Source organism: Neomonachus schauinslandi, chromosome 11, assembly GCF_002201575.2.
Source record: "Neomonachus schauinslandi chromosome 11, ASM220157v2, whole genome shotgun sequence".
Lineage (NCBI taxonomy): Eukaryota > Metazoa > Chordata > Mammalia > Carnivora > Phocidae > Neomonachus > Neomonachus schauinslandi.
Window position 1 is genome coordinate 62,468,064 of NC_058413.1, and position 23,021 is coordinate 62,491,084.

At 39.6% G+C, this 23,021-nt stretch overlaps 1 protein-coding gene across 2 annotated transcripts in view; it reads right to left on the reverse strand.

Moving 5' to 3' along the window:
* The window catches only part of LOC110577238 (prolylcarboxypeptidase), a 73,281-nt gene extending 50,727 nt beyond the window's left edge, over positions 1-22,554 (reverse strand). Inside the window, exons 1-2 of one of the 2 annotated variants that reach the window (XM_021686498.2) lie at positions 22,531-22,554; positions 21,269-21,451 (exon numbers count right to left, since the gene is read on the reverse strand). In XM_021686498.2, coding sequence (XP_021542173.1) covers positions 21,269-21,436 — 168 coding nt within the window. In that variant the 5' untranslated portion in view covers positions 21,437-21,451; positions 22,531-22,554. Of the gene's footprint in view, positions 1-21,268; positions 21,452-21,863; positions 21,887-22,530 lie in introns of those variants that run through there. The other variant, XM_021686497.2, reaches the window with a different exon arrangement.
* Between the last annotated feature and the right edge of the window lie 467 nt (positions 22,555-23,021).

A 23,021-nucleotide genomic window follows, 5' to 3' on the forward strand; every position in this document is an offset into this window, starting at 1 on the left:
CATTACATGTCATTACAGAAAACTCCCTATTTCATCCTCCATCCATCCATGTGTTCACTGAAGCACTGTTCACCCCCCCACCCCCACCGTAGGGCTTTCCAGGACAACCCCAGACCCAGAAGAGAGTGCTGCTTCTCCAGTGGGAAGAGCCCAGCTTTGTAGCCTGACAGCTCTGAGTTGAAATGCCGATTGGGCCACTTTCAAGCTAGGTGAATTTCAGCACATTTTTTCACATCTCTGAACCTCAGTTGCCTCATCTGTAAAAGGGGTACTAATATCTTCCCTAGAAGGTTGCAAGGATTGAAGGCAGTGTGTATAAATCCCTGACCACAGTAAAGGCCCCCAATTTATTGAATTACAGCAAATACTCCCTGGTAATTGATAGCTATCAGTAATTACACCTTGTGATATTCAAACATACACACACACACACACACACACAAGTACATTACAACCATTTGGATATTTTGGCATGTGACCCCTGGGAAACCTAAAAAGCAGTTTGATGATACATTTTCCCCAGGAACAATTCTGTCCTCATTGAAGCAGAAAAAATAATGTAAGGTGACATTTACATAAAGGATCTTCTATAAGAGAAAAGAGCTGCCACAAAGAATATAACCAAGAAAAGCTTCACCTCGAGAGCTCATTTCATTTAAAAAGAAAAATCAATAAAAAACAAACAGCACATTCTAAAGGAAATTACTCAGGAGTAATTATATAACTCAGGAGTAATAATTATAACCTCCCAACACTACTTGCTATAGGACATTGTACCCTTTAAAACTATAATCCAAGCAGCCTACAATGAGAAGGTAAACTATTCATTAGTAATATTTTCATCCCATAACCTAGTACCTCCTAGAGCTCCCCATTTTAAAAATAGTCATTTTTGTTTGTCCCCAAAATGCATGACTATTAAAAAAGAAATAAATCTTTTCCCTTATGGTATCCTGCTTTGCTCATTAATGTTTAGAAATACAGTCCAAGTCAGGAAACCTCAATCACAAGCTTTGCTATTATGCAAGCACAAAACACTTAGAAGGAAAACAAGATGGTGAATAAAGAGGAAATGAATGTGAAGTCCAGGATCAGATGGCTTCGCAGGGGAATTCTACCAAGCATTTAAAGAAGAGTTAATACTTATTCTTGTCAAACTATTTCAAAAAACAGAAGAGGAAGGAAAGCTTCCAAATTCATTCTACGAGGCCAGCATTACCCTGATACCAAAACCAAATAAAGACACTACAAATAAATAGAACTACAGGCCAATATCTCTGATAAACATAGATGCAAAAATCCTCAACAGAATATTAGCAAACTGAATCCAACAATACATTTAAAAAATCATTCACCACAATCAAGTGGGATTTATTCCTGGGATACAAGGATGGTTCAATATAAGCAAATCAGTGTGATACATCACATCAACAAGAAAAAGGATAAAAACCATATGATCATTTCAATAGATGCAGAAAAAGCATTTGACAAAGTACAACATCCATTCTTGATAAAAATCCTCAACAAAGTAGGTTTAGAGAGAACACACCTCAACAGAATAAAGGCCATATATGAAAAACCCACAGTTAACATCATACTCAATGGGGAAAAACTGAGAGCTTTGCCCCTAAGGTCAGGAACAAGACAAGAATGTCCACTCTCACCATTTTTATTCAACATAGTACTGGAAGTCCTAGCCACAGCAATCAAACAACAAAAAGAAATAAAAGGCATCCAAATTGATAAGGAAGAAGTAAAACTTTCACTATTTGCAAATGACATGATTCTATATATAAAAAACCCTAAAGACTCCCCCAAAACAACTACTAAAACTGACAAATGAATTCAGTAAGGTCACAGGATACAAAATCAATATACAGAAACCCACTGCATTTCTATACATTAATAATGAAGTCATAGAAAAGGAAATTAAGAAAACAGTCCCATTTAAAATTGCATAAAAATAATTTTTAAAAACTAAGAATAAACTTAACCAAGGAAGTTAAAGACCTATACTCTGAAAACCATAAAACATTGATGAAAGAAATAGAAGATGACACAAACTAATGGGAAGATATTCCATGCTTATGAATTAGGAGAACAAATATTGTTAAAATTTCCATGGTACCTAAAGAAATCTACAGATTTACTGCTATCCCTATCAAAAGACCAACAGCATTTTTCACAAAACTAGAACAAATAATCCTAAAATTCATATGGAACCACAAAAGATTCTGAATAGCCAAAACAATCTTGAAAAAGAATAACAAAACTGGGGGGTATCACAATCCCAAATTTTAAGATATACTACAAAACTATAATAATCAAACCAGTATGGTACTAGCACAAAAGCAGACACATATATCAATGGAACAGAATAGAGAGCCCAGAAATAAACCCACAATTATATGGTCAATTAATCGTCAACAAAGGAGGAAAGAATATCCAATGGGAAAAAGTCAGTCTCTTCAACAAATGGTGATGGGAAAACCAGAAGTCTCTTCAACAATGCTGTTGGGAAAACTGTACAGCTACATGCAAAAGAATGAAACTGGACCACTTTCTTAGATCATATACAAAAATAAACTCAAAATGAATTAGAGACCTAAATGTGAGACCTAAAACCATAAAAATCCTAGAAGAGAGCACAGGCAGTAATTTCTCTGGCATCAGTCATAGCAATATCCTTCTAGATTTGTCTACTATGGCAAGGGAAACAAAAGCAAAAATAAACTACTGGGACTACATAAAAATAAAAAGCTTCTGCACAGCAAAGGAAACAATCAACAAAACTAAAAGGCAACCTACTGAATGGAAGAAGATATCTGCAAATGACATATCCAATAAAGGGTTAGTATCTAAAGTACACAACTCAACACCCAAAAAACAAATAATACAATTTAAAAAAGGCAGAAGACATGAACAGACATTTCTCCAAAAAAGACATCCTGATGGCCAAAAGACACATGAAAGGATGCTCAATATCACTCATCATCAAGGAAATGCAAATCAAGACCACAATGAGATATCACCTCACACCTATCAGAATGACTAAAATCAAAAACACAAGAAACAAGTGATGCTGAGCATGTGGAGAAAAAGAAACCTTCGTGCACTGTTAGTGGGAATGCAAACTGGTGTGGCAACTGTGAAAAACAGTATGGAGGGTCCTCAAAAAATTAACAATAGAATTACTATATGATCCAGTAATTCCATTACTGAATATTTACCCAATGAATACAAAAACACTAATTCAAAAAGATGTATACACCCCAATGTTTATAGCAGCATTATTTACTATAGCCAAATTATGGAAACAACCCAAGTGTCCGTGGATAGATAAATGGATAAAGAAGAGTTGGTGTATATATACAATGGAATATTACTCAGCCATAAAAAAAGACTGGAATCTCGCCATTTGCAACAATATGGATGGATCTAGACAATATAATATTAAGTGAAATAAGTCAGAGAAAAACCAACATCATACGATTTCACTCATATGTAGAATTTAAGAAACAAAACAAATGAACAAAGAAAAAAAGAGGCAATCAAGAAAACAGAGAACAAACTGATGGTTGCCAGAGAGGAGGATGGGTGCAACAGGCGAAGGGAATTAAGAGTACACTTACTGACATGGGCACTAGAATTGTTGAATCACCTGAAATCTAAAATTGTACACCTGAAACTAATATAACACTGTGTGCTAATTATACTAGAATTGAAATAAAGAAAAAGGAAATGAATGTATATCATTCCTATGTGCTCTTGCAAAAAAAAAAAATGGTAATAATAAAGCACAAAAAAACAAAAACCAAAAAATTCTGAAAGGAATGATTTAACTATCAAGGGAAAATTTCTAAGACTGTTAAGAGATACCAACTGCCTTCTCCCCCAAACAGAATCATCTTCCTACAATAGGAAGTAGTTTTCACCATGCAATTCTCCCTCCTCTGAAATCTTGTGTTTTATATATATAGATATCTATATATATCTATATTATCTATATCCTATATCTATATCTATATCTCTATATTACATTCACCCTATAGTAAAGATTTTTGCTTCCAGGCCTTACCTCTCCATTATATGAGAAACATTCATCTTTATAGGATCCATATAGTCTAGATTAGTGTTTCATAAGAAGGAGGTTGTGATCCATTCATGGTTATAAATTCAAGTTAGTGGGTCACAGTCAGCATTTCTTTCAAACAAAATTACATGCTATTCAGCAACCTGGCTACAGAATTTTAAATTATGTCAATCAGGAAATTTTAAAACTGTAAGTATCCTGAACTATTATGACCCTGTGAGGATATGAATTCTAGGGCATGTTTGCTTCCTGCTTGAGAGATAACTGCCTGCTAAATCACATTCTAAGATGTAATTACAGTTCAGGCAACAAGAGCCATTTCACAAAGTTAATGTAGAGTTAACGAATGTTACAGACAGCAAGTACTAGCGGAGCCCAGGGAAGGATAGTTCTTACTAGGCTGGGTCAACTGGGGAAGGTTTCCCTGAGGAGGTGGGCTTTAAGCAGGGCCCAGTAAAGGCCTGGACTGGAAAAGAGGAGGGGAGAAAAAACCATAGTGCCAGCTGGCCTGGCCTGAGGCTGACAGAACAAAGGGACTGAAGAGGCTATTGTAATAGTTTAGCTTGGAATTGTGTGGGTTTATAAAAGCTAGTAACCCTGGAAATGCAAAGGAAGGGGCATAAAGTAGGAAGGAATCATGGAAAAGTCTTGGTGGCTAATTGGACTTTGGTATAGAGGTGAAGGTGAAGGAATCCGATGATTCCAAAATACTCTAATCCTGGGTGACCAGGAGGAGATTAGTGCCATTGACAGTAATGTGAAAAAAAATCCAAGGAGTTTTAGAAGGGAGTATTATGTAATGACATTAATATTTTTTATAAAAGTTTAACTTGCTTTGAACACCCATACCTCTCAGTTGCACCTAACTATCCATATGAGGGATACTAACCAGTTTAAGCAGCATCCTATTCTTAAGGCACCCACTACTTGGAAGAACCAAGGCTGATACTCAGCCAGTTATTAAAATATTGAAATCCTTCTATACCGGTTAGCAAATAACTATCTCAGCACCTTGAGTGATGCCCACCCCCACTCTATGCCCACCCATCCCACTGTCTCAGTTCCTTCTCCAGACCTCAGGTCTAAAGAACTAACCCATGGCACTATAAAAGGCCTCAGCTCTATGACCAGCTTCTCTTCTAATTGGGCAGTGTGTATGCCATATTGATAGTACTAGGCAAAATATAATAAAAGCAAGTGTTAACAGCACTCAGAAAAGGGAATAATCACCTCAGCTTGGGCCAGTTTTTCATTTAAACAACTGTTGAGGGTGTACACTGTAGATACACTGATGGGTGTTGTCCCAGCAGTCAGGCTGCTCACATCCTAATACAGAGAACAACATATAAACAAATCACTGCAATCCAGAGTAGTAGTAAAAAAGAAGTATTTATAAAGTGCAATGGAAGGCACAAAGGGGATATTAGTCAATACACAGGCTGGGAAGAGAAACAAAGCAGTCCCATAAAGTTTCACAGAGGTGATATAAGACCTGAGCCGTGAAGGATGGACAGGAGTGCCAGGCAGAGAAAGGAGGAAGATAAACCATAGCAGAGAGCAATAAAGCAGAGAGATACCAGTACTGTCTGAGCCACATCCCAGCACAGTGTGTACAAAACAGTGAAATGACCAACGTGTAATGCCTGGCACACAGTGTCAATAAGAAATAACAAAATATTAGAGATTCTTTTCTAGCAGAGTTATTTCTCTGATTATGTTTTTAAAGGCTGATCCTAAAATCCATTTGTTTTGTCTAAGCCTATACACGCTGAACAAGGGATAGGGCAATCAAAATATCCTGGAAGGCATGGGTGAGGCAGTTGGGAATTTAAAAATTAAGCACATGGAATTCACAAATCAACTAGAGTTGTCTGCACATCTTAGATGTGTGTAAGCAAAGATGAAACAAGGACAGTGAATTAATTGGGAATGTGAAACAGGAGCAAAAATACAACAGAAGACCTCACTACTTTTCCAATTAACAAAGGGCTTCCTGGAGGGGAATATTTTTTAACAGAAGGAAACAAGCAAGTGCTAAACAGGCCAGATGCCTTGAAGACTCAAGAAGTATTTAAAGAATAAATCTTCAGAGGAAGACCAATAGGCAAGAGTAAATGTATGTATATGCTTGTCTGGAGTGTGAAATGGAGAAAGATCATCTAGAGAACAGAGATTATAGAAAAATGACTATAAATTCAAACTAATAAAAGGGTTTGGCAATGTTAAAAATTTAACTGCAAAAGCCCTTCTGGAAATCTTTAAAAACCATGATCCATTTTTGGAGAGTAACTTCCCCGGCATCTTAGCCAACATTCATTTCATCATGTTACACTCAAATTCTTCAGAGATGAACCAAAGCACTGGGGGTATGTAAGTAACAGCAAGAAGCTCTTTTATACCTTGCCTAATGCTGGATATTTGCATTTAACGTTTTCAATAACACAGAACATGACATGCAGGGTCATTCTATCAGCACAGCTCTACGTGTACAAACCTTGGTACTGCAGCCTCCCAGACCCACAGATGAATGAGACCCAACGTTGCTGCCTTTGAAGAGATCACAGAGAGGTGGTCAGCAAATAGTAATTACCTTCTCTTTTAAACTACCGTCATTTTCTAGAAATCAGACTACATAAAAGGCAAACAGAAAGCCTGTTTTGGTCTGCACTAGCCACACCAGTCCTTGTCATTTAAAGCCAATTGTTTAAGAGAAAGGAGGTATCTTAGGCCAAGGAGAAGGGAGTCATCACCACTGCTTTCAGAAATTGTTGTATGAGCTGCTCCCTCAAAGGAAGAGGCCATCAGTGCTCAGGAAGTGACGGAGGTTTCCGGCAGTTTTAAAGGATAGTGTCTGCAGTGTGACCCACGGTTCAAACTGTATAAAAATAAGAATTCACTGACAAATGATAACAAGTACTTCCTCACTTTCCTATCTGCTGAATCAGAGCCATTGTTTGGGCTGTAGTTCTTGTTTAAATTAGGTTATTAAATCACAATGATGCAGGCCAAACATGCTAGTTATAAGCCATCAGGAAAACTTATCAAAAATACCAGTGTCAAGGTTTAAGTGCACATACACACACTTTTGCACTAATAAAATCTGATCAGTACCAAGGGTATCTTTCAAAAACTTTGTTTTTTCTCTCCTGAAAACCACAAAGGAATGATCTGTAAGGTAGCAAAAAGAGAAAGGAATTTGCAGACAGATCTGAGTTTGAATGCCAGTGCTGCCATCTATTAGAGCTATTCGAATTTGAACAAGTTACTTCATGTCTGTGGGCTTGTTTTCTTATATGTAAAATGAAAAAAAAAAAATAGTACCTATCTCAGAGGGGTCTTTTTTTTTTTTTTTAAGTAGGCTCCACACCCTCAGCATGGAGCCCAATGCCTTAATTCACCCCCCTGAGTGGTGCTCTCAGACCTGAGCTTAGATCAAGATTCAGATGTTTAACTGACTAAGCCACCCAGGGCACCCCTCAGAGAGGTCTTATGATGATTAAGTAGGATAATACATGCATGCAAGTACCTAGCAAGGATCTGAAGGAAGTGAGAGCTTGATGTGTTACTAGTATATTTTGTAGAGCATGTTTTATTAGCATGCACCTCCCAAATCTGAAACCACTGCCAAATACATGCAAAAACATACACAATATATATGTTTACTATTACTACTTATGAGGAAGAAATTGTCATATAAAACTTTTTTAAAAGATTTCATTTATTTATTTATTTATTCATTTATTTATTGAGAGAGAGCATATGCACAGCTGTGCACGCACACACGCGCACGCACACACACACACAAAAGTGCAGTTTGGGGGAGGGGCAGAGGGAGAAAGAGACTCTCAAGAAGACTCCGGCTGAGCACAGAGCCCGAGGCAGGGATGCATCTCACCATCCTGAGATCAGGACCTGAGCCAAAATCAAGAGTTGGACACTTAACCAACTGAGCCACCCAGGTATCCCAGTGATATAAAACTTTAGCAAAAAAAACCCACAAAAAACAAAAAAACTTTAGCAATTTGTTCCAACTTTTTGCTTAAAACAATATGACCTTGCAAAGCAAAATTTAAAAAAAGAAAATTTGCAGTTATCATGGAACTGAAAACAGCAACAAGGCAACGACTTGGTGACAGTGAAAGTCTCTAACACACTAAATATCACATGGCCTGGTATGTGATATGTTTTTGCTTCTGATTTTTTTTTTTAATTTTTATTTATTTGACAGAGAGAGAGAGACAGTGAGAGAGGGAACACAAGCAGGGGTAGTGGAAGAGGGAGAAGCAGGCTTCCTGCTGAGCAGGGAGCCCGATGCGGGCCTCAATCCCAGGACCCTGGGATCATGACCTGAGACGAAGGCAGACGCTTAACGACTGAGCCACCCAGGTGCCCCTGCTTCTGACTTTCTATCCAGTGCTGTGACAGACAGTGCAATATACCTTTAGTTACACATTCATCACTATATGAATTATGTAGCTTTGAGGAAAGGTACAAATCACAAAAATAAAAGGTGACTGAATATCTTATTTCTAAAGAATTTTAAAATAATCTGTAGCATCACTTTCATCACCCCATATGCTGAAGATTCTGAGTCCACATCTCAAAGGACTGCTTATTTCCTCTTGGGGATCAGAATAATATAATTAGACTCATGGTTCAAATAGCCAGGTTTCTCGTAAAAGTAGTTAAAGAGATTAGCTTAAATTTTCAGTTTAATATCCTTTAAAATGATAATACTTTATTAAACTGAAGAATAATACTATCATTCTAAGCACCATGTTTAAAGATGAGACCACTAGGGGTGCCCGGGTGGCTCAGTTGGCTGAGCATCTGACTCTCGATTTCAGCTCCACTGGCGTCATGATCTCAGGGTCCTGGAATCGAGCCCCATAAGGGGAGCCTGCTTCTCCCTCTCCTTCTGTCCCTCCCTCCGCTGGTTCTCTCTCACTCACACGCACTTCCTCTCTTGCTCTCTCTCGCTCCCTTTCTCTCTCTCTAAAATAAATAAAATCTTTAAAAAAAAAAAGATGAGACCACTATCCAGGCTTTCAGAGAAAACAAATACATAGGTATGTTTACCTGAACTTGACTTTCTAATCAAGGTAGACTTTCAAGAGCAAGTGCCAAATGGTGACCTCTGTTCCTTTGAGTTAGTGGACAAAAGAGGAACATTTAAATGAATAGAAGATGAATATACAGCAGTAACTAATTCATGCAACATAGATGAGCAACATTTACATGAACTTTAATTAACTTATTCCAAGCCAAATTTTGTACACAGCCTGTTGGGAAAGCTTAAAAAGGAGGATTCCCTAATAAAACTAGGGTAAACTGTACTGAGCACCAAATTTAAGGGGACAATTTCTAAAGTAGTGACCTCACTCCTGCCCCACCAGTTTAGTCTCCTCCTTTATTTCTTGGAGAATACCTTCTTGTGATCATCAGTGGAGGTCTCTTGACATCCTTTACTCTACAATGTATACAGCCTTCCAAAAAGATCTCATAGTCTGTATCTTAGAAGTTTTCATAGTCCCCTTCTGTTGTTAACATGGTCCATTATTTAAAGCGCATTCACTTAAAAGCCTTCTTTTTGAAACACAAAAGCCAAGTCAGAAGAAAGTTCTGTATTGTTAAAACCTCCATTATGATTTTTTTTCTCTCCAAAATTATCCAGCCTGGTGTTAGAGAATTGACTTTATTACTGTCTAATCTGGAATTCCTTAACAAATGTGACTTCCACACTATCTCTAATTTAGGCCATGAATTACACAATCTTCTGTCTATTCCAGAAATACAGCTAGTACAGAAGCAACATAGATCAAGGGCTCTGATGTCAACAGAGCTCATTTTGAATCCCGGCACTATCATTTATCAGCTATGTGATAATGGATATATCACTTTACCTCTGAGCCCTTTATTTTTTTATAAAAAAGATGTAGTACCTCCTTGCAGGGTGGAAGATAATACATTAAGAGCACTTAGGCTGTACCTGTCACAAGGTGAATGCATTTACTCTGGGGAGCAGAGCAGTGCTTTGCCCCTTACCACTTCAACACCAAGTTATGTTCTTAAAGTCAATGAAAAATTCAGAGAAGGAATACCATGCATGTGCCAATGGAAATAGTAATAATACTGACCTCGTACTGTTGAGTGCCCACCTCTTGCCTCATAGAGTCTGACCCCCTGTCCCAGTATTACTGAACTTTCAGTTCCCCCAACATGGACTGCTCTTTCCTACCTTAGGATACACCTTCTACCTGGGCAGAAATCTCAATTATCTCCCTTCTCCTGGCTAATTCCTATTTAGCTTCCCAGTCTCTACTTTGATACCATTGCTGCCTATAGGATTCTCTAATATACAAGACTCAGGACTCCATTGTAGATCCCACAACAAACTACTTCCTTAAAGCACACATTGTCACACTTGTAATTACTTATCACTATGTTCTTTCCCACTAAACTGTAAACTTCATGAGGTCTGTCTTTGCTTTCCACTTATCCCCAGCTATTAACATAGTGTATGGCACATTGGAAGAGTTCAATAAATATTTCTGGATGAACATATAATTGTGCTTCTTTACTGTATGTTAGATATCATATCTACTGTAATAGAATGATACTTCATTGTATCATATAACCACCTTGCAGAGCTGTTCAGAGAAAGCTCCTAAAGAAATCTGACTTTAATAAATCTGTCTTTTCTTAACCCATGTTGGCATCCCCACAACATGAGCAACAAGAAAGAGAACATCATGAGCTTGACAGAGATAGGACAGCTGACCCTCTCCAGGTGCAGCACTGTGTGGCAACTTGGAACTGACATATGTACATAATAGAAAGTAAGGATTTACAAATATACATAGTTAATTGGCTTCCTTTTGCAAATGAACCATAAAAAGTACTGCCTTTACCTTAGCTCTCTAATAAATATGGGCAGTACACAAATGCCACAGAAGTAGGCTTTAAGGGGACATTTTTCCTAATGTCTTCATTCTTTATCCTTTCCCTGGCCCTCACCCAGACACAAAACAAAGAGCAAACTTTGCTGTACTCCCTCCCATGATTCTTTCTCTGTACATATGTGGGGAGAAGGATCAGTACAGACAACTAGCTACAGTTTCCAGATCATCAGAATAAGAGAATGTGAATAAGTGGGCCTGTTTTTATTTGCCTGGCATTCTACATTGTTTCCCAAAAGGATTTTAGACAGTTGAGAATCAAATTTCCATACCGTTTCCCACCCTACACACACACACACACACACACTTTCCTTATCTCATTGTATAGGGAAGCAGGAGAGAGGGGGAAAGATACAGATTCAACAAACATTTGTAATAATGATACTCTAGAACTATAAAACTATGTAAAACTATGGGCAGTATGCTATGGAGTACAGATACTTACAAGATAGAGTTCCTGCTTTAAAAAGGGAGTAAGACAAGAGTACAAAAGATTTTAACACAAGGCTAGAATAAGACATGTGGCATGAGAGAAGTACAAAGACAGATCTGACTGATCACACACTTTCCAGGAGATTAAGAAACACCTCATGGAGGAGGTAGGCGGTGTCTGAGACGAGGCTGAAAAAAAGGATAGGATTGATAAAAGGGGGAAGGGCATTGGGAGAGGTATTCCAGACAAAAGGAACAATGTGGGCTAAAGCATAGAAACAGGAAAAGAATGAGCATGTGTGAAGAATAGATTAGCACACTGGAAAGGTGGATTGGGGTCACAGGGTGAAAGGCCTTGAATACTATAGGATTTTGTTCTAAATAAAGCAAACAATCAGCTGGGGTGCCTGGGTGGCTCAGTCTGTTAAGCGTCTTCCTTGGGCTCAGGTCATGTTCTCAGGGTCCTGCGATAGGGCCTGGTGTCAGGCTCTCTGCTCAGTGGGGAGTCTGCTTGACCCTCTCCCTCTCCCTCTGCCCCTCCCCGTGCTTGTGCACTCTCTTGCACTCTCTCTCTCAAATAAATAAATAAAATCTCTTTAAAAAAAAGCAAACAATTAGGAATCATTGCAGGCTCTGAGGAGAAGAGTGCTTGATGGGAGAAGTAACTAATGTGACCCATGGGGACTGCAGTAGAGGGCTAAATGCAGGTAGCAAGGAGGACCTTCAACCTCACATAATCCACCTTTCACTGTCCCTCACCCCATCCTCACTCCCTTCCTTACTTGGCTTAAATTTCATGGTCAATGAATAAATTACTCCCTTGCATATGCCCCTGAATCCCCATGACTCTCTCTCTCACTTTCTTTTACTGATTTGGCAAAAGGATAATCCTGGTTAAAAAGAACTCTCCACCAACTTTTCATTCATACCCAAGAAAGTAAAGGTAGCTAGAGAAACATACAGCCTATCAAATGGTCTTACTAACATGCATGAGACTTCAAAGCTGCCGGTAATCAAACTGTAAGTCCCTAGTCCATTTACTTTCCTTCTCTGCTAGAGGAGTATTTCTGTTCTCTTTCCTCCTCACTGTCTTCATCCCCTGCTACCCTCTTCCAGCCATACTGGCCTCCTTGAGTTGTTCCTGCCAGGTATACATCTACCTTCAGGTTTTTGTACTTGCTTTTCTCTATGCCTTGAATGCTCTTGCTCCAGTGCCTAGAAGAGTGCCTTGCAAATAGTAAGAACTTAGCAAAAATAGAGTAAATGAATTTGGAAACATGTTGTACATTCAAGTTTTCTATTTTGCTTTTTTCATTTATCAGTAATTCATGAACATTTCCCACATTACAAGATATACTTCAAGACCATCATTTTTAAGGCATAATAATATTTCATTTTATGGATGTACCACAAATTATTTTTAATTTGGGATTGAGAAACCAGGAAATATACAAGTGGGATATTCTGGATGTTTCTTCCTTTGATCTTTCTGAAGCTTGATAGTTTCACCTCTAAAAATGAGCATAATATCTACCTCACAGGATTGTTTTAAAGACTGAATGTGGAATATAAATAGATACAGAAACATCAGTTTTAAAAACAGAGGCATCAGGATGTCAACTGAGTGAAAGATCATAAATCTTGGAAGCAAAAGATTAAAATATATTGTCCCTCAATAGCTTGATCAAGTCACTTGACTTCTATGAACCTCAATTAAACCAACTATTTTTAAAAGTGACTGTAATAATTAAAAGCAGGTATGTAAAAGAGTTTAAAATAATACCTGGCCCAGATAAGACAATCAATAAATGTTTATTCATTCACTGCTCATAAACAACAATGACTACTTTTCCTAAATTGTGAACCAGAATAAAAAAGATATTTAAAAAAAGATTTTTATAACTCCCCAATAACATAGACATTGTCAATGCAAAAGTTTCCTTTTGATGGACACTTACAAAGCATAATTCAGATTTTTTACATAAATCTCTATATCAGTTTTGTTTCCTTTATTATGAAAAAGACAGGCAAAACAATTATTTTAAGTACTGAGTGACAGTATGAATAAATAAATTCCTTTATTAATCACATGCTTCAATGTATATACACATCAGGTCAGTGAAATCTCATGATAATGATAAGTTGAGCAAGAAAATATCAAGTAGACCAGCCTCACTTCAGGAATTTTTTTGTTTTTTTAAGATTTATTTATTCATTTATTTATTTGACAGACAGAGAGACAGAGAGAGAGCACAAGCAGAGGGAGCGGCAGAGGGAGAGGGAGAAGCAGGCTCTCTGCTGAGCAGGGAGCCCGATGTGGGACTTGATCCCAGGACCACAGGATCATGACCCAAGCCAAAGGCAGGTGCTTAACCACTGAGCCACCCAGGGGTGCCACCTTCAGGGATTTTTTGAAGCAATCTGTAAATTGCAGCCACATAATGCTAAGACATTACACATTTCTCAGTCCTTTTACATATTTTTCAGATACAAGCTTGAGTATGTGTGACTGGAATGGCCAACAAGTATGTGAAGTCCTCCAGGATGTAATCATCTCTGTCTTCCTGGGACCTAGTCCAGTGCCTGACATATAAAAGGAAGTGGATGAACACTGAGTAGGTGGATGGGTGGGTAAGAGACTAACTGAGTGTGGTAGTCATTAATGTTGTTTCTCCTTCTAGGATCTCCAAAGTCAGTATTTTTTTGTCTCCTTGCCCTGTCCTTAGATGCAGCAATATAACCAGTTTGGGCCAAGAATTATGAAAGGAAGTGATGTGCAATTTCCAGACTGGAGCATTTATTATTTTTCTATGTTCCTTTTTCACTGCTATGGTGATCACGAAAGTGTATGTTGAGAGAAAGCCTCCATAAGCTCCTTAGTCTCTAAGTAAATGTAATGAGGGAACCCTCTGCTCACCCCAATGGAAATACAGTTTGAGTCATATATTTTTGGGGGTTTAAGTCACTAAAATTTTGGAGTTCTGCTACAGCAGCATAACCTAGCCTTATCGAGACTAGTACAATAAGCAAGGTAATGACATTTGCTTTAGAACTAGAAACTCATTACAGTTTATTTTCAGAAAAACAAAATGAGAAAGATAAGCATCTTGAACATGTAACTCAACCTCTGTATGATCGTTCTCTCACCTATAAAGTGGAACAATAATAGCATCTACCTCATAGAACATTAAATAAATGAATGTCTAGGGTTCCTGGGTGGCTCAGTAGGTTAAGCAACTGCCTTCGGCTCAGGTCATGATCCTGGAGTTCGGGGATCAAGCCCCGCATCGGGCTCCCTGCTTAGTGGGGAGTCTGCTTCTCCCTCTGACCCTCCCCCCTCTCATGTGCTCTCTCTCTCTCTCTCTCATTCTCTCTCTCAAATAAATAAAATCTTAATAAATAAATGAATGAATGTCTATTACATACTTAGAACCTAGGGCATATAAAGCTTTCAATAAACAGTAGCAGATTATTAGCATCACTAGTGCATTCAATAATTTATATACTACATATTTCATTTTATTCTCCCTCCTCTTACTCCTTATTCATTTTAATTTATAGCCAATTTTTTCCACTCAAAAAATCTTTATTAAGAACTACTATGTAGGGACGCCTGGGTGGCTCTGTTGTTAGCGTGTCTGCCTTCGGCTCAGGTCATGATCCTAGAGTCCAGGGATCGAGCCCCACGTTGTCGTAGTCCGGCTCCCTGCTCAGCAGGGAGGGGAGTGTGCTTCTCCCTCTGCCTTTGCTCCTCCCCCTGCTCTCATGCTTTCTCATTCGCTCACTCTCTCAAATAAATAAATAAAATCTTAAAAAAAAAAAAAACTACTATGTAGAGGGCACTGTGCAATGCTCTAGCAATATGATGACAAATAAGATAAGACATGTCATCAAGGTCTTTTCCTTCCCTATGATTCTTTTCTCTCCAATCCACCCATAATCAAGCAAACTTTAAAATCATAAATATAAATACAGTGTTCTATGTTATACTTTGTTAATGGTAAAGCTGAGTAATATTAATTAAAAAAAAAAAAACCTTTACATGATATGAGTCTGTGTCTAATTTAAAGTTGAGATGGAAAAACTGTTTAGGTCCGCTATGCCAAAGGCAATTAATGGCAAAGGGAAAAACAAAACTTGTACTCAAATCCCCACTGCTCCTAATAAAGGGCCCTATAGACAGGAAGCACTCAGTGAACAGAATTACAGATGCATCACAGGTCATCAGATCCAATCCTCTTATCTTACACAAGAGATCTTACACTGAGATCTAGAGGTAAGCAACTTACCCAAGGTCATTCCATGAGTTAGTGACAAGTCTGATACTAGAACCCAAACTTCGAAAATGTCTTAAGTGCTTTAAAGTCCTTGCAATATGCTGCACAAAGATATAAATATGACAGTGCAAAACCCTAAAATTAATCTTTACTGAAATTATATTTTAGCATTAACTTATAAAACATCGAAAGCTATCAGAAAGATAGTGTTAGATTTAGTATTATTATAAAATAGAAAAGATACTTGCAAAAATCTAAAAGGATACATGCATTATATGTCCCCGCCGCAATTTACCAAAACGCAAAATAGCATAGAAAAAAAATAATAGAAATAGCTTCCTATGCTTTTCATTATGGATCAGTCTTGTGTGAAAGAAAATTATTTCAAACAAGGAAAAAGTTAATTTCTTTGTCTTATTTACAAGTATATTAAATTATACCCCACTGATAAAAAAGAATATATCTACTATTTAAATAACTGAAAAGAGTTCATACAAATTTCCATATTTTCCAGAATAACTATTTTAGGTATGGTAAGTGATGATTTGAATATTTTATTCTGTGTGGAGAGGGGGTAAGTTAAAGCCATATATATTAAGAAACCGCAAGATAAAATAAAAATATTTATCATTTCTTGAGTAAAGTGATATATAAACTGTGCTATTAAGTCCTTTACAAATATTAGCTCATTTCACAACAGATCTATGAAATGAACAGTATAATTATCCCCATCTTGCTGATTATAAAACCAGATGCTCAGAGTAATCTGTCTGAAGTTACTCAGCTAATGGGAGAAACAGAATTTGTTCTCAAACTTGTATGGTAATCAATCTCTATCAAGTTCCTGACTCTTCATAATTTAGATCAAAGTTACTTCATCATATCTAAGGGGTGGACTACATGATCTCTAAGATCCCTTCTGGCAATGAGTCTAGGGGTAAAAACAGAAATCAATTCAGAAGTCACATAATATTTGTGACATATACTCTGGGCCTAAGAGGAAAGCCATCAATAGATGGTTCATATAGATGAACCAATAACAAAAAGTGGAGAAGAGGGGAAAAAATAAAAAGGAGAGGAGGAGGAGAAAGATCAATATTTTACTAGACATTAGGGTCACTGTGGCATGAGTGGAAAAGGGGAACCTGGAGTAGGAACTAAAAGAACCGTAATGGATGTACATAAATAGAAATAGCTTAGCCCACTGATGTGACTGCCTCACAGCAGACAAGGAGGGAGCTGTGGGAAGGCTTTGCAGAAATCAGTGGCCATGAACTTAACGCTGGGGTCAAGATGCAGAGTTCTAACATAAACACTGGTCAGTAGTTAAATAAGAATAGTTGAGTATAGATTACTGACCACTAAGTTTCTAGAAGAGGCATTACCACAACTGTCATGCATTTGGATCAATCTGAAATGCTAACACTATGGGGATTGTGGTTTTAGGACAGATTGGGGAAGAAACCAGCATTTACTCTATTATGTTCCTTAAGTTCCTACCATCTCCCAGGCACTATGCATGTGCTTTCATGTGTTACCATATTTAACCCTCACAACAACATTGGTAGAAGTAATGGTTAATTTTATCTGTCAACTTGGCTGGGCTACAGTGCCCATATATTTGATCAAACATTCTGGATGTTTCTAGGAAGGTGTTTTTTTGGAAAAGATTAATATGTAAATCAGTGGACTTTGAGTAAAGCAGATTTACCCTCTATAATGTGAATGGGTCTCATCCAACCAGGTGAAAGCCTGAATAGCAAAAAAGACTGACCTCTCCTGAGCAAGAAGGAATTATGCAAGCAGGCTCTCTTTGGACTCAAACTGCAACTCTTCTCTGGGTCTCCAGCCTGCCAGTCTACCCTGTAGATTTTGAACTTACCAAGCCTCCATAATCATATGAACTAATTCCTTAAAATAAATCAATCCCTGTGAAAAGAGGGATACACACACACAGAAACACATTCTTTTGGTTCTGTTTCTCTAGAGAACTCTAATACAGTAAATATTGTTTGCTAGTAACACTGAGGAAAATGAGAGCCTCAAAGGACCCATTCTCTTTTCCCACTACATCACACAGTAAAATGCCCTCAGGACTCACATTCAACTCTGAGGGGCTAGGGTGGGAGATGGAGGGTAATGAGAAGAAGGGAAACCTTGTAACCACAAGCCATAGATTCCAAGGAGCCCCTTACAACCCTGGCATCACACATGTACCCAAAGCCCGGATGTAACCAAGTGATGTACTATCCTTTGTCTGGTCTCCTGGTTCAGTTACTTTGGATAAAAGAAACCAAATAAAAAAAATATTCCTACTAAATCAACAACCTTTGAAGACTTTGAAAGAAGGGGAAAAATAATTAGTGAAGAATAGAAGTAAAAAATGAAAAGAAAAATAAAAAATAACATGTCAATTAAATGATGGTAGACTTTGCTTTGTTTAGGCTTTTTTTGGATAGTCATTCATTCACTCCCTCAACAAATAATCATTCTGTACTTTATATTTTTTATGGGCTCTTCTAGGTACTGGAGAGTGCTATCTAGCTATAGGGAACACATATAAAATAGTAAGTGTGCAGAGTGAAAAAAAAAAACAACTAAGTTGCCGTAAAGTCAAGAAGGCTTCACAGAAGAGGTGACATTTCAGCTGGAATACAGGTATGAGTTTAATTTGGGGAGAAGAGAGCGATATTCCAGACAGAATTTCCAACACTGTAAAATTCAATTGAGTCTATGTTCTATGTTGCTAAAAGTGTACCTGTGTGTTGAGGAGTGAAGGGGAGGGAAAGGGCCATGGGCTAAGCCTTTATACCTATACCATTCATGGAACTTATGTGCATATAAGGACAGCTGGGAATGGCTTGGTCAACTGGACAGATATAACTACAGATAAAGAAAATCATTACAAAGTTTGATAAAAATTCAACCTTGAATAAAAACCGAGCTTTACAATTCTAATTATGATGTCTATTATCAAAAGGCACAAAAGTATTTCATGTCCTCTAACTAAAATAAAATGGAAGTTGAGTTTATACAGACATAGTCAGTCCCAACTAAAAATCTATGGTCCAGAATTGGCAACTACTATAATCATTATTATGTAATAAATACATATGTGGAAGTTTTCTCAAAAAAATGAAATAAAACTCAATTGGAGTTGATGTAAGGAAAATTATTACTATAGTAATAAGCATATATGTGGAATCTGTGTCCTAAAATATAAACTAAGCCAGAGTGCAAAAGGTGACTGAGTAAAGTCAGATTTAGCTAATGAACAAAAATGGAAAAAGAAGTGATCTTAAACTATATTTCTAAATAGTTACGTGGTCAAGGAAGGAATGTATAATGAAGGAATATAAATTAAGGGCTCACAGATCATTTGGTCTCTTCCCCCGTTTTGTTCTCCCTTTTCTGCTGATAGTTCTCTTTTTCATCGTTTCTTTTTTTTGAGAGAGAGAGCACAAGTACATGTGCACAACTGTGGGGAGGGAACAGAGGGAGAGGGAGAAAGAGGGTCTTAAGCAGGCTCCATGCTCAGCTGGGAGCCCAATGTGGGGCTCGATCTCACCACCCTGATATCAAGATCTGAGCCAAAATCAAGAGTGGGACACTTAACCAACTGAGCCACCCAGGCTGTGCCCCTTCATCACATTTAAAGAGATTTCAGAGATCCTCATTCCAATAGTTCCCCTTCAATTTTACTGTGCCAATAAAACTCTGCAAATAATCCTCTACAAAATCCCAATATATGAAACAGACCAAAGCATAACGTTCAGGCTCAAAGTTATTTCAGGGAGAGAGGGGTTACTGGAGCACCCTAACTTGGCCCACCACTTGGGCCTTTACCCACCAGACAGCTCCCTAAAAAGCCCTTAATTTTCCTCAGTAGAGTGTGTAATATGCTGTTCCTTGTTCAACCCTCTCAATTTACAAATGAAGAAATGGTACCCTAGAGAGTTAATTTAAGTAAGTTGTCTGAGAAAAAGTCCCCTGTTTCCTGGTACCTCTGCTGAAATAAAATATTTTCTCTTCCTCATAAACTGTAATTTAAATTTCTGGGTTAAAAATAATTTCTTGGGCGCCTGGGTGGCTCAGTTGGTTAAGAGACTGCCTTCGGCTCAGGTCATGATCCTGGAGTCCCGGGATCGAGTCCCGCATCGGGCTCCCTGCTCGGCAGGGAGTCAGCTTCTCCCTTTGACCCTCCTCCCTCTCATGCTCTCTGTCTCTCATTCTCTCTGTCTCAAATAAATAAAATCTTTAAAAAAATAAATAAATAAATAAAATAATTTCTTGTATGTTACAAATTCATGCAATCCCTCTATCAAAATTCAAAATTCAGGGCCAAATACTCTGCTGGGGACTTGTCATCTGTTTTCATTTAACCATCACCAAATCCCCAGATCAAGAAACTGGGTTGATTTTTTTTTTTAAGATTTCATTTATTTACTTGAGAGAGATAGAGAGAGCGCGAGCAGAGGAGGAGGAGAGGGAGAGGAAGAAGCTGACTCCTCGCTGAGCAGGAAGCCCTACTCGATCCTAGGACCCCGGGATCATGACCTGAGCCTAAGGCAGACGCTTAACCGACTGAGCCACCTAGGCGCCCCAAGAAACTGGGTTCAGAGAAGTACTCTTTCCCAAGGTCACAGAGCTAGCAGAGTGGAATGCTGTTCTACTTGACTCCAAAAGCCAAACCTCAGACTCTTTTATTCTTTCTAAATCCACACCTTTCCCTAATCTTTGCCTATCTTTATACAGGCTCCCAGAAATACAGAACTGTAAGAGATCCTGTCATTTTACACAAGATGTACTTTTCTATCCACGCTTGTCAGAAGAGTGCCTCATGCTTCAGCCAAGCACAAAGGCATCAAGCCTATTTTAAAATTCTAAACTCAAGCTTCAGAACCGTAGAGCTGCTAACCCCCACCCTCAAATCTTGACTTTCTTCTACAACTTCCTCTATAAGCATGGGCTACACATATGTTCAGTCTTATGGAGAATAGGAATGGTTAAAAACTCTTAATCAAAGGGCTACAAAATCAACTTTGAGCTAAGCAAGAGATGACAGGCTGTCGTTTTAGGTTGAATACTAAATACTATCTAGTAAGATATTGGAAATGTGTATTTAGAGGCTGCTTAGGGACAAAGGATGACTGTCACCACGGAGTAGGAGGCAGAGTTGGCATTAAATAATTTTCATTTGACGGAGGGTCAGGGGAATTTGAATTAGGGCATCCTCTAGGAGAAGAAGTTGAAGTGACTGTCATAGTCAATTACAGAAGAGAGTGTGGAATCAGGATTGATACTAAATTATTGGTAACGGGAGGAGAGATTTTAAATAGAAGTGAGACTTGATGCCACCCTCTGGAAGCTGTGAGCCAAAGATCGGACAAGTCCTAGGCATTAGGGGTCTGAAATTCCGGGTGGGTTACGGCGCCTAGGCTCGGGTCTATTAGGCCGGGGACTTCGAAACCCCAGTCGTCCCCCACGCCCACCCCGTCCCGCCTTACCTTCTGTTGGATGTAGTGAATCGAGTACTTCTTGGCAACAGTACCGCGGGATGTGAAACTGGTTGACCAACGCAGGCTGCTGAGGGCCTTCATGGCCGGCGGTACACGGATGGCGGCCCCAGGCGTCAGGAAAGCCAAGAGCAGGAGCAGGGCGGTGGGACGCCCCATGGCCCAGGATGCCGGCTGCAGTGCGGGTGGGAGCGAGACCGGCAGATGCCGGGAGCTAGACCCGAGCCCAGCCCGCAGCTCCGCCCACCGCAGATAAGCTCCTCCCCGGTGAAACCCAAAGCAGCTCCGCCCGGCAGCAACACCGCCTAAACCTGGTCACCCAAACCACACCTCCCCCGACCCCGAGGGAGCCGCAACTTTTCATGTTCCTCTCGTGCAGTCCCCGCTTTAGAGTCCAGCTTCACTGCGGTCACAGTCCAAGTCGACCCTTACCATCCCAGGACCCCCTCCTACCTGACCGCCGGAATCCCATCCTTTCCTAGAGCGCTCCACAAGCCCCCCCTTTCCTGCCATTCCCTGTCCGCTTCAATTCCATTGCCACACCCATTGCCCTCCGCAAACCCCATATAATAATAATAATAGCTACCATGACAATTTCTTGAGCGTTCTCTACATGTCACTATATCGCTAGGCACAATGGCACACACATCAACTCTTCTAACTTAAGCATCACAGCAATCTGTGTGTCGTGAATGATTGCTACTCCCATTTACAGAGGAAACTGATGCCCCGAGAGAGGTGTAGGGACTTGCACTGGGTCACTCAGGAGGCAGGGGTGCAGGCTCCGCAAACCGCTCGGTCTGGCTCCTTGCACCCCACTTCCATTAAGTCAGCCAACCACTTCCTGTGGTACTCTGTTCATGGATCACCCCAAACATCCGTGTTGCCCACATAATCCATCCCTTAACTGGAGTCGCCGGGGCCCAGAGAGCCCCCGAATCCCGTTAGGTCCTGGTCCCTTCTTCCAGGATACGCCCCCTTTCTTCACCCGGCTCGGGGTAGCCCGCTTCAGGCCCCGATTCCACACCCCCTTCTGTCTTCACCGCGCCAACCCCTTTGCCCAGCTTCCACTCCTCCTTCCAGTCACCCTGCTGAACCCAGACTGGAGGGGCGCTACCACCCCTTCCTGGGATCCCTACGCTACCCCCAAAACCAACTTTATAGACTGTGCCACTACTCCACCAGAGAAAAACATTCGCCAAACCCTGTCTCTACCCACAGTTTGACGAAAATGGTCGTTCCCAAAAACTCACAGAATGCAGAGTTCAATCTCCACCCTCGGCGGCGCCTTCTTCTGATTGGCTGTGAGGAACCACTGCCAAAACGTCACTTCCGGCGGAAAAGGACGCGGGAGATTCGATAGGAAGGCGCCTGTCTTGTCGTGACGTCCTGGGGGTCTGTGCCACCGACCGTCGCCCGGGCAGGTCTCGGTCTTCTGCCTCAGGTGAGGAGCTGTGGGAAGAGATTCTCGGGGAGCGCAAAGGACGAGACTCCTAACGAGGTCCTCAGTGTCGTTATAAATGAGAATTAGAGCATTCTATGTTGTTTTTTTCAGGAGTTAGTCTTTTCTGTAAAAGGGTCCTGGGAGTAAAGAGGGAGAAGGTCAGTCATTTAAATGTTAGGCAGCGCTGTTGATAGAGTTCAGCGAGCGTTTACTCAACATTTACTACGCCATCGAGCTAGATGTGGGTGAGTGAAACCGGTAATAGAAAGAGGAAAAGCACTACTCCAGCTTTTGAGGTGC